The sequence below is a fragment of the Plectropomus leopardus genome, chromosome 2 (genome assembly GCF_008729295.1).
Source record: "Plectropomus leopardus isolate mb chromosome 2, YSFRI_Pleo_2.0, whole genome shotgun sequence".
NCBI classification, from domain to species: Eukaryota; Metazoa; Chordata; class Actinopteri; order Perciformes; family Serranidae; genus Plectropomus; species Plectropomus leopardus.
Window position 1 is genome coordinate 27,956,813 of NC_056464.1, and position 13,113 is coordinate 27,969,925.

At 37.9% G+C, this 13,113-nt stretch overlaps 1 protein-coding gene across 3 annotated transcripts in view; it reads right to left on the reverse strand.

Moving 5' to 3' along the window:
* gnai2b (guanine nucleotide binding protein (G protein), alpha inhibiting activity polypeptide 2b) overlaps positions 1 to 13,113 on the reverse strand; it is a 55,694-nt gene that overhangs the window by 1,801 nt on the left and 40,780 nt on the right. For all 3 annotated transcript variants that reach the window (XM_042507258.1, XM_042507272.1, XM_042507265.1), the window contains exons 4-7: positions 10,193 to 10,353; positions 4,156 to 4,284; positions 1,489 to 1,618; positions 181 to 334 (exon numbers count right to left, since the gene is read on the reverse strand). In XM_042507258.1, coding sequence (XP_042363192.1) covers positions 181 to 334; positions 1,489 to 1,618; positions 4,156 to 4,284; positions 10,193 to 10,353 — 574 coding nt within the window. The remainder of the gene's footprint in view (positions 1 to 180; positions 335 to 1,488; positions 1,619 to 4,155; positions 4,285 to 10,192; positions 10,354 to 13,113) is intronic.

Below are 13,113 nucleotides of genomic sequence, written 5' to 3' on the forward strand. Positions count from 1 at the left end.
GGAAAGAGACAGTTTGGAAAGACGAGGGAGTGTTTTGTTATTAAGATGACGTATTACATTTTCTCATGCTGTGATTTGTTAGGATGTGATTCGTGTTTGTTAGCTGAAACTGTCCCGACTGCAGCCACCGCAGCATGTCTGCAGTCATACTGAAGACGTTTAACCATTAAAGCGCTTTACCTGTGTATTCTGGGAAGCAGATGGTAAGGGGGCTGCGAGTAATTTTCTCCTCAAAGAGATCCTTTTTGTTGAGGAAGAGGATGATGGAAGTCTCCGTGAACCACTTGTTGTTGCAGATTGAGTCAAATAGCTTCATGCTCTCATGCATTCGGTTCTAAAGAGAAGCAAAGTTAGTCATGGATTAAAGGGAAATTTCTTTATTTTTCAGTCGGGACCATATTTTCCCATATTTTTAATATGTCTAAGTGACAAATGGAGACAACAATTTTTCAAATTATTCCAGGGCTACAGCCATCAACGTCAAAACCGGCTGCAATGTAACAACTTGGGGCATTTTGCACACCGTCAACATACGTCCACTAAAAGTGTGTGTTTTTGCCTCTGACAGACTTAGATAGTTAATATAAGTTCCCTATTGAGATAGCCTTTTTGTTAAAGGGTAAGGTCCTTTTTGTTTAGCCAGAAACAACCATTAACTCCCATTTAATTTATTATCATAAAACACACAATAATACTCATAAAGCCATCTTGGTTTATCTTTCCACGGTTAACTGTTGGATTAGGTGATGGTGATTTGGGGGCTGTTTCTGGTTAAACAAAAAGGATCTTACTCTTTAACAAAAATGTCTATCTTTGTAGGATATTTTCCATTATGTTGTTTGGCACTTAACAATAACAATCTGAGCCTGTCAGTGAAAAAAAATGCACTTTTAGTGGACGTACATTGAGAATGCACAAAATGACCTGTGTGGTTACGCTGCAGCTTGTTTCACGGCTGCCGGCTGCGTTCTTGCTCAATACTGGACTAATTCCAAAAACCTACCTTCTCAATATACATTAGAAATAAAACATTGGAAAATAGGATCTAGGCACAGAAATACCAACATTTCCCTTGAAGGCCTCTACTGAAGCACACCAACACATCAGAGCTGCCACCAGGGGACAATGTTGTTTAATATTTAAAATGGGAGGAATAACCATTGCAGAGGAGGTTCTTCAAAGCATCTTTCAGCCAAGTCTCTCCTGAACACTTTAAACAGTTCAAGAAATTAGGTCAAATGGATCAAATCACTTGAAAAATTTGCTTTTACTGCATAATTACACTCCATTGGTTTAACTATAAATGGACCACTGAACCAGTTTCACTACCTGGACCTTGCTATTATCAAGCTATAAAAAAGGAGGGAGGGGGGATATGTGTAACGCTCTACAATCTAAACTACCTCATACTGAAAATGAGCCAAATTGCAGATTTATGAAGCTCGTAAAGTTAAGTCATCCATGAAGAAGGTTTTTTTTTCTCCTTACCATCTCCTCATCCTCGGCCAGCACCAGGTCATAAGCGCTCAGTGCAACGCAAAAAATAATGGCTGTGACTCCTTCAAAACAGTGAATCCACTTCTTTCTCTCCGAGCGCTGGCCTCCCACATCAAACATTCTGCACAGGGGATGAAGTAAAGGAGATACATTATGCGTGTGTAGAGGGGAAGGAGGTCACAATGAAAGACAGTAAGGTGAAGCAGATAGAGAGCCGGGTACTGAAGAGACATTTCAGGAAGGATATCGGTGAGGAAGGTAGGAAATAGAAAGTTAGTGACACTCCATCCCTGGATGTACATTAAGTTTTCATGAGACTGCTTTGAGAACAGAAGTGATGAGGAGGTGGAGAGATGTCTGTCAGATATCTGATAAAAGACTGCAGGCATCAATGCTGGGCTATGAGAGCAAGAAACGACTGTAGGAGATGAACAAGACATTTAAAAAATGAACAATATAGTTGAAAGCATTCTTCTTCAAAACATCACGATACATGTAATGGACTCAGACCTTTGCTGTCTACCATGCTGCCTGTTAAAAAGTACCTTATTACTACCTCCTCCACCATCGCCTCATTTGTTGTTGTGTGAAGTGTTTGACTCTGCACTCTAATGCCACCTCATGGCTGTATCTATGCTATCATAAAGAACGCATGGAAGTATGAGGGCATTGACAAATACATCATCTGAAATAGACCTAGATCTGTATTTGTACATAAATAGAGTATAAATGCACCCAGATACTTACACGCAGCTCAGATGGAAAAGCTCCACTTCAGCGATATAGTAACGTGACACAAAAGACACTTTGAAATCCAACTTGAGCAGCCTGATAATCTGGACTGAGATGCATCAATATAAATCCAGTTAGAATCTTATTTCAAATCACCGCAAAATGTGGCTTGGATCCGATCTGCAAAAATTACATTTTGAAGAAGAACGTTGCCATAACATGAATAAGCATTCAAAGAAACTGCAAACTCCCCGTGGTGCACAGTATACATTAAAAAATAAATAAACTAAAAATAGTCACAAAGTAAAGACAAGGCACTAATGGTTATGAAGGCACAATAATAAGTAATACAGTATTAAGGGGGACAGTGTGGTAGTGTGGTGTGGCTCTTAATCAATCACACATGATTGCATAATGATTGATTCAACTGCACAACAGCACTTGGGTAAAAAGCTTTTTTGCTGTACAGACTTTCTTAAGTCAATCTGCATACATTCTAGATATGCCAAAATCTGATTCGGGCCGTGAGTCTGAACAAGGCCTTAGAGGTGAGAACAAAAACCCTTCAGATGGCTGAAGCAACGACATCAAGGAGAGCTGCCATATTTTGATGATACACAGGGCAAATGTGAGGTGTCACAAGAAGCATCATTTCGACAGATCTAAATTGAGCCATTGTCAAAAGCTGACACCACTTTGTTTCTACAAGCATTTCCTTTCTGTACTTATTATGGCAAACAGGACAGACTTATAAAAACGTGACTTTCTTCTTATTGATTGCCTTCATGTATTATTCAGGCCAAATATTGAGGCAGTGACAGAAGGTAAATATCAAAGAGTTTATCAGGAAACAGGTCACACAAGAGCCATGACGTGACGTAGCTGCTGTTATCAACCAGATCTATTTAGCTGCTTTAAAAAGTGTTGGGTATTTCATATACATATCAATACCTAAAATAAAGAAAAAGAGCAGAGATACAGTTTTTTCACTATTACATGACATACTTTATGCAGAATACAACACTCGGAATGTATATGTCTTGTTATAAAATGTTTAAACACTGTATATGTCTCACGCATCCTCTATCAAGAGATATACCTATACATCCATTAATATCCCACACTCGAGTGCTCAGGCTGGGTCAGAGTATATTTTATGTAAGACCTACAGCGCCATGTGAGACACACTCAAATGTTAGCACTGTATAAAGCTCTGGTGGTATTGAGCGAGAGCAGGGTGGGCAGAATCTAATTTATTTACTCAGCTCACAGTGAAATCATGATAATTAAGCTTTTAATTGCTGGTATAATTTAGCTTATGCGTAGCTGAGTTGCACATTTCAAGCCAGGAGGGTCAGTCGCCCCTTGATGCTATTAATGTTGAGAATAAAGTCTAGCAATTTGTTTAGGAGGAGGCTGGTAAGGTGATGTCACTGCTCACACTGACAGATCCTGATGCAATATCAAAGAAACGTATGATGACGGACCTGCTTATACTTTAACATCAAGGCTGATCTCCCAAAATAGCCACAAGGACATTTGATTCAGTATCGGTCATGTTTCTTGTGCTGGGTGGCTAACAAGACAAACTGACATCTGGCAGTATTTTTATGTATCACCAAATAAGACTGCAAGCATGCATCAGAGATGAGTGAACATCAGGGGGTCACATTACCAGTCAGGTTACTGGAGGTCAAATACACCTTCTCACTGCAGGTGAATTGCTGAAAGTTCCCTGGACTCTCACATTGGTCGCAAATGGCTAAAGCGACTGTTTTGGTGAAAGGGAGACAGGGTGAGAATGGAGATAGCAGTGTTTTTTTTAAATTTCTTGTTCATTTATTACTATTTTTTATTTGTTTTTTTGTTTCTGAAGTATCTGATGTCCCTTAAAACAGATATCAGATCAGTGCTATATGGCCTTACTTGAAGTGCAGTTCCTTAAAAGTGAAGTGAGTCTCCACGATGCCAGTGGTCTTAACCCGAGTTCGCAGCACATCCTGCTGGGTGGGGATATAATCTGCTTTAGCTATCCTCTCCAGGTCGTTCAGGTAACTGTGAGAGAGACAGACAGAGAGAAAGAGAGACAGATAAGACAGACAGAGATTTCAGCATGATTTGCAGCCTGCATGGAAAAGAAAGAAAAAACAGGCTGCGCACATGCACACGCACACGCACACACACACAAATCTGATGCATTAACATCAGACTAAACACACTGCATTTTACCGAACTGCCTTGAACTGTAATGAACTTGAGCAATTTAGTGAACATTCAGCAGTGAGTCATATTCTGCTGCATTCAATTACAGACAGTTAAACTTTACTTGATAGCTTTCATTAGCCTTTTTAAAAGGCTTTTAAGGGATTATGCAAAGGCCTTGTAATAATTAAGTTATGACCAAATGCATTATGTAGAATAGACACAAATACATGGGTTCTTCCCCAAACTGCAGCTCCAAACAGTTTTACTTAAACCTGGAGTAACTGATTTTGTTTTAACTTTGTAAGGGGATTGGAAACAAGTTGTGGAAAACTAGATGTATTTCATAAGATCTGTATATGATATGGCAAATTTGAAAGCTGAGGAGAGCTGCAGATTGAGGTGGTCGTTTTTAGAAAAATATCAATTAGCCGCTTTAGCCCCACCAGAATGCATTTACTTTTTAAGTAACTATGGCTGCATGCTTGGACATCTACATGAACCAGGACCAGGTGCCTCTACAGTAAAATACAACAGGCAAAAAAAGCAACTTTGTCTTTAAGGGACCGGCTCAACCTACAACATGGTAAAACCAGCAATACCACCAGCATAGTACAACTCAGTACATTGACATGATGTTAGAAAAAGTCAAATTATTACAGCATTATTATGATAGTATGACTTTTTTCAACATTTTAAATGTTGACTTTTTGGACCATTTCTTCCACATTCTATATTATTATAGTCTTCAAAATGCAATACTATGACTTTTTTAACATTTGGAACAATTAATTTTTCAACCATTTTTCCACATGCTATAGTATGGCATTCTGCAACATACTATGCTATGACTTTTTCAACATTTTAAACGTTGACTTTTTGGACTGTTCTTTTGAAATTCTACACCAAAAACGTCTTCAAAATGCTATACTGTTACTTTTTTGACATTTACAATGATGAATTCCTAGCCCTCGCCCTGACCCCAAACGCTACTCCTACTATAGTTAGCCATTTTTCAACATTTTAAACGTTGACTTTTTGGACTGTTTTTTGAAATTCTACACCAAAAACTTCTTCAAAATGCTGTACCATAAGTTTTATCGGCATCTGCAACAATGTCTTTTTTGACTGTTTTTACCGCATGCTATAGTATGGCATTTTTCAACGTAGTTCAGTATGACTTTTTTCAGCATTCTAATTGTTGACTCTTTGGATTTGGACTGTTTCTTCCATATTCTATATTATAATAGAATTTCCGGCTGACGTTACACTGCCCACCCGCACTGCTGGCTGAATTAATTTAACCCAGGAAATTTTTCAGATAACTTCTTCTTTTGTAGTGTTTGGCACATCCACTAAGATATTTTGATTTACCACATAGTGGTGATATACATATGTTTGAGTATCATGAGTGTATACGCTGAATTGGTTTTAAAGCATATTTCCCCCAGGGTTGTTGATGTCGGGCTTTCACAATGGCTCATTGCAGGCACATATTGTATATTGGCTCTGGGGATGTAAGAATGACTGTTGTCTTGCATGCAGCCCATTCACATTATTATTTCTATATTCTGGCCTTAGCTCAAACTCACCATGGCACGTGTCACACACACACACACACAAGACACTCTAGGTAATAATCCACACATCAACACTGCATTACTATTCACAGAATACTAACACAGTACATCAAAATTGTTGGTACTGTTTACACTACTGCCTTTCTCTCTGCTGCACTCTTTACAAACCACGGACATATATATAGGTAAATGTACTTGGTTAACTGCTGCTGCTCAACAGTACATAACATTTCTTAAGAAACTATTATGCTGGAGTTAAATATTATCCACTGCATAGCTAATGTCCTAGTCTACTGCTGCATATCTGTTGGTTTAGCGGTGTTATGATTTATCCATGCCAGTCAAAAATTTATTACATCTCCTGCAACAGTAAGACCTGGTGTAAGGCTCTCTATCTAATGCAGATTTTTGGGAGGGAAAGTTTTATTGTCACTCTCCAATCTCCAATCTGTGCTTTGCTTAGTGTAGCTTGTGGGAAGTGAGATGAGGTTAGAGCATGGATGACTAATATCAACTCTGCACATACTCTGTATTCACATAAAAAATCCCCATGTGAAATGGCTGACTGAAATGTCTGAGACCGCTGGGATTATCGCTAGACCCACTCGTACTATGTACTATCCTTGGCGGGAGGATTTCTATGGCAACTTGCATATTCTCTACTGATTTGCTCCCACTTAGTGAATTTGATATACTAGTGAAAAAATAATGTGTATGTATTCAGCAGTGGAATGTAACTAAGTACATTTACTCAAGTAGTGTACTTAAGAACAAATTTGAGGTACATGTACTTGAGTATTTTCCTCTAATTTCACTTTATACTTTTACTCCTCTACATTTCAGAGAACAATATTGTACTTTTTTTAAAAATACATTTATCTGAATGCTTAAATCATGGTACAGATTAAGAGTTTTGCATTAAAAAAGGAAGAGTTCATATTATATATTATATTGTTAGAAATTAAATTACTAAAACAGTTTATACAAGTGCAGCTGAAATGATTAGTTAATTAATCAGTCGGTTGACAGAATATTAATTGGCAATTATTTTGATCAACATTTAAATCTTTTTCTAATATTTAAGAATTATTATCTTGAGTTTTCTGGGTGTTTGGTGTTTTATGTTTTTTTGTATAATTTTGGGTTTTGTTTGTATGTTTTTTTTTACATGGGATTTTGGATTACTGCAGGAAATAAGATCTGTGGCAAATACGTTTATGATACTTGCACATTTTGTTCAGCAAAATGGTCTTAAAATAAATGAACTCCACTTCATGATTTTCTTAAGTGTAAATGAAATCGGCAGAAGTAAAGAGCTAGCATTAGACGATAAACAAACTACACCACTTTCACTCATTTTAGACCTTATTTTAGGCTATTAAAAAAATACAATGCTTACTCATTTCTGGGTTTTAGGACTCGTTCCTGCACCACTCTATTTCAATTAATTAATTTATCTCTGTCTCAACATCTTCCTGATCAAAAACATGGGAGGTGTGTGTTGAGCCAACAGTCTGCTGAAGCTCCGCATCCCAGTAAACGTTAAGCCTGTCCACTTTTTTAGTGGTTCAATGAAATACTAAGGATTTAATCTAAAATCCTCTTGTGACTGTACACTGCTTAAATATTGTGTTTCACTGGGAAATACCTCACAATACAGAAGTTAAGGATGCTTACTTTCATTTCACCGAGACTTAAAAGTTGACTTGTCTCCTAACAGTAAAATAATGGGTCTTTAGCTACCTGCAATGGGTAGTACCCAAAAATGTTGAATGGAACATTACAAAGGGTCGAAGCAACACAGACATACGTACACACAATTCACACAAAGTAAGAAGACAGTGGGTTGTCTCCTTCTTTCAGTCTATCAGGTTGACTGCATTTCTTTCACTTTCGCTCTCTTTCAGTTCTCCATTCACAACTCTTCTCAATCTCCCTCTGTCCCTTTTTGTCTTTTCTCTGTTTTCTGACAGACTGTTGGTCAGTAGGGGAGTGCGGAGGCATCTTCACCATGCTTGACACAACCTGCTCCACTTACACAAGCATTGCATCATCGTCCAAGGCCAGCTGGGAGCTGTAGTGGCCCAGCCAACCTTCGCTTCACAGACAAAAAGAGCTATAAACCCAGCATTACTCTTGTACTTGTATCATAATAATTAATGAATGAACAAAACCTGGCAGACTTACCGAAGTCAATAAAAAGCATAATAAATTATTAAACTTTTTTTTCCTGTCTCAACACAACAGCAATTAAAAATATTTACTTCATATAATTTACTTTATATAACACTGCCACAACATTTATCAACTTATTAAAAAAAAGACAAAAAAACAAAAACAAAAGTGTCACTTGGGAGATTTATCATCACGACTATCAACTCAGAGTTTACTTGGAGGCTAATGCAATGTTTTCATCCCTCAGGACAAACTATTCAGTTCTATGCATATTAGGTTACAATATTAAAGAATCAAACCCAGAGAGGCAGAAAAAAAATCACTAAATGGAAGTTATTGGACTATCTTTCCAGTCTCTGTAGCTCCCCAGGGAAGTTAAAGACACTTTTTCAATACAGCGCGTATGAGAGAGGCTGACAGGAGTGCACCATTAGATCCATCACAATCCCAACAGAACAGCACCCCCAAACACAGGATTATTAAACAGCTTTAAGATTTAATAGCAAAACCATGAACCAAATACAAACACCCAGACCTTTGTCACTGTCACTTTTTTGCCTCTGTTATCTTTTAAAAAATAACCTTTAGATGCACTGTTTCTGTTGAGACACTATTTTCTCATATGAATAACAAACAGAATGCAGGATGACAAACGGAGCACATTTGGCAGGTAGCTGTGAGGTTTCCTGCTTGGCCACATTTACATTTATAGTGGTGAAACACAAAAGTGTCCAGCGAAAGCAGGAGTAGAGTGCTTAAGGATAAATGTACAAGTAAAGGAGGATATGCGGGGACGATGTTGATAACAACAGCCTGAATGTTTACCAGTCGCAACAATGTTGAAACGGCTGTTATTGTTTTCACCTCATGCGCCTGTGTGTGTGTGTGTGTGTGATGGTGAAATGTGTTCCTGGTGCCACCTATTCTAGAGGAAACTACCACTGAAGCTGTTGAGAACATTGTCAGGTGTTGTAAATGTAGTCATCAGACTTTACAGGTTAGTGGTTGAGATCAAAACGAAGGCAAAGTTGGAAGATGGTAGGAAATAGGAAAGGGACCAATGCCCCCCCAACTATATGCCCCTAGCTCACAAAACTTTACAGGTGTGTAGTTTAGATCAAAGTTAATGCCCAGATTGCAGATAAGTGTGGTCTGAGCAAAGGGGCCAGAAGTTGAAGGGTAGAAAGTAGGAAAGACACCCTCAGATCACACCACTGTGTCCAACATTCACTTTAAGGCAGGGCTGTCAAACATATGGCCCCTGGGTAAGAACCGGCCCACCATGCGTTGGAGGGATAAGGGTGCTAGAGCCAGAACTGGTGCGGGAGGAGTTGTGTTTTAGGTTTTGTTTAGTTTTTTTGGATAACGTTGCTAAGTGTGAGATTTTAAATAAGTCATTAATACCAGAGCCCGACCAATATGATCTCAGACTAATTATGAAGTTAATACTACTAAATTGCGAGAAAAATGTCTTTATTCTTTGATTTTTTGGGTTGCTGGAGATAAAAATATAATAGATAATCCCTGACGACGATTGGTACAATTCAGTTACGGACATTTCTGACTATAAACAGACACAAAAATCAAGCATATTTATTGTATAACTTTGGAAATTTTCCAAAGTAAAAGCCCCAAATGTCTATACTACAAATCTGAAAATCGAGGCCCTATGAAAAAAACATTGCTCCATGAAGTAGTTGATTTCAGATCTGATTTCTCATCTCATCTCAAACTACAGCCAAACTGAAACTCAAGCATTTTTAGTGTATCAAAGTTTGTTAAACTGTAAAATACCTGATGATTTTACTGGCCCAGCCCACCTGGCATCAAATTGTGCTGGATGTGGACCCAAACTTAAAATGAATTTGACATCCCTGCTTTAATAGATAGATTGTTGCATCACAAGTTCTAGTACAAAAGCCGGCACGTTATTTTTTATAAAAAAACAAACATATTTAAATCCTACGTGGCGTCACAGTTTAACATATAAATAAATTCACACTCACTACGCTGCAGAGTCGTTGAGTTGGTACTCTCGCGACCGTGCGAAGCAACTCTGTATGCCGCTGTCAGCCCACAATCGCCTGATCACGTTGGACAGATCATCAGGAAAGATGCCCTGTTCCTCAGCAGCAGCAGACAGGGCGAAGAGCTGCTGGGCATCATCCTGCAGGGGGCGATAAGGACAAAGTCACAATATGAGCATCACTGCTAAAAAATACATGAAAACTGTTACATCATCTGTATCTACTGTACAGACTTGTGTATGGATTGAAGCAACAATAATACATAATTTAAGGATAGTTTTTCTTAATGGAACAGACACATGCCCATATGTACATTGAAAGGGTTTGAAAAAATGATTTTGTCTAACACAAACTGCGTAAGCCTCATATGAGCTTTGGCTCCACTCTAAAATGCATTTCTGCAGTGACTTTTGATCATGTCCTTTATTTCTCATATTGAAATTTTTCTAAGAAAGAATCTTTTTTACAGCGAGGACACCCAGGACAACTACAGAGACCAACATTTCTGATGAACTTATTGGCTAGTAAATATTATTTTAAAGTCTCACTCAAGACACTTTTTAAATGACAATACTAATATTGTGTTTAACATGATTTTCCCATATAAAAGTGAAAAAAAGAAAAGGGGCAGGGTGCAGATCTATTCTGCCTCTCTCACTGAGAAATTTGTTTCGCTATGGCTTTCTGCTTTCTCCAGTGCTGTTCACACAAGATTGATTGGTGAAAGGGCAGCGCACATCAAGACTGCTGCCGTTAGTATCAGAGGAAACCTTGGAGAGAATTGCTTTTGATTTGTCATGTAAATTTTGCCCTGTGTACATTTGAATCTCATATTTTGGGAAAGTGCACACACAGTACCCCCTTCAGTAGATGAATGCGAAAACACCTCTCCAGTGACAAACTTCGCAGAGACACAAGTCAGTTTAGTTTTTTTTTTTTTTTTTTTTTAATTTTCAGTTCAGCTCTTTACTCTGAAAATGAAAAATAAAATGGGAAAATAAAAACATAAGTTAGAGAACAACACCAGAATACCCATCAGGCATATTCAGTAAGCAATGCAAGTATTTCATGTCCCCTACCTCCAAACGTTTTGGGGACATTAACCTAAGGAGAAGGACTTTAAGGCTATCTTGAAAAGATCTATTTAAATCTATCTAAATTTATCTATCTATCTATCTATCTATCTATCTATCTATCTATCTATCTATCTATCTATCTATCTATCTGCCTATCTATCTATCTATCTATCACTAAAACCTATAATAATCCAAGCCAATACATGACTCAGGTAACAGCATGCAGGGATGCAAAAACAGAGTGTGGTTTGATTTCCTGCTGTTTTCCACCATGTTTGTTTCTCTCAATTCTCCATCTTCCTTTTGGCATAAAATGACCAATCCTCTCTGAGCTTTACTCAAAATAAGTGAAATAATACAATAAAACAGTGATTAATCACTGGTCAGTATCTGGCTGCTGGATAAACTGTTTCTCTGTGTACAAGAATTATGAATATGTATGTAGTCTTCTCTGAAATAAAGGAATACTTCACAATGAATACATTTCACAATGTTTACTGTGTGTATTTGTCACATTTGAGGGAAAACGAGTATCCATCTCAACCTGCTTCTCTGTCAGGCAGCAAATACATCCTCGCTCCTTTTGTGGGTAGCTGTGATTTTATATTTTTAATGGTTTTTATTCAGCCAACTGACGTTTATTTACCTTGTTATTTGTGAGCATCAATCACCACTTCTGTATTGTGAGGACGATAACAGTTAAGTTTACAGAGTTTTTGTGCATTCAAATGTTTGAAAAAGACAAATAGTCTTGTTTTATTCTAGAGTTTTTTTTTGTTGCAGTGAGTATGACTGTTGAAATTACACACCACCAACAAAAGAGATGCTTTTTTAAAGCTCATCAATTGGATCCTAAGTGATTTATATAGCAGTAAATTTCTGGGACTGTAATATATTTGTTAGAAGTCTTTCTCCTCCATAAACCAAACTAAACAGCAAATAGCGTGGATAATGTGCACATTTTGATTTCGTTGCACATGCACAATCTGCATGTGTGTACTACAATGCTGTAGTGTGTAAGTATGGGCAGGCTAGAACACTAATTGCCATGTGTGGGAGTCTGTGAGAGTATCGTCACGTACATGCAGCCATTTGAAAAGATCTGTCAGAGGGGGGAAAAAAAATCTATTTATCTCGCTCTAATGACCACAGCAGAGTCCTCAATCCTTTATGACAGCCTCACTTACAGCACACATACGCTGCCAAAGCACACTGACACACACTCCTCCACAGGAACGACTTCAGCCACTGTTAGACCTCACTGACAGCTTGTTCATAGGCCGATAGCGTTCTCAGAGTGCAGCAGACTGCATCTCGGCCCGAAGCTGTGACTTGTTGATGTTGATGGTGGCATGTGTTTTCATGTGTGTGCAGGGTGTGTCTGTCGCTCTGTATGTTTTGTATTTAATGAATGCACTGATGCAGTTCTGTGTATGTGCGTTGATTAAAGCTGTACTTCAATATTATAAATTCTTGTTATTAAGCTTTCAATCTAGGCTATAAAATGTCAAAAATAATCACAAATGGCAAATGGCCACATAGGAAACAACCGAAAGTCCCAAAATCCCAAAGACATTACATGTATAATCATACGAAGGTTAAAAAAAAAAAGGTTCCTCATGTTGGAGAAACTGAAATCACTGATTTTTTACTGATGCAAATGAATTGGTTGCTAAGGGCCTGACCCCATTAGTTTCTAATGCTATGCCTGTCAATCTTTCTGTTTGCATGAGGCAAACAGTTTACAATGGTACTGATGTAAAATTGTAGATTTCCACTTGACATTCTTAGTACAGTAATTTTTTGAAACAGTGGGTCCTTGAT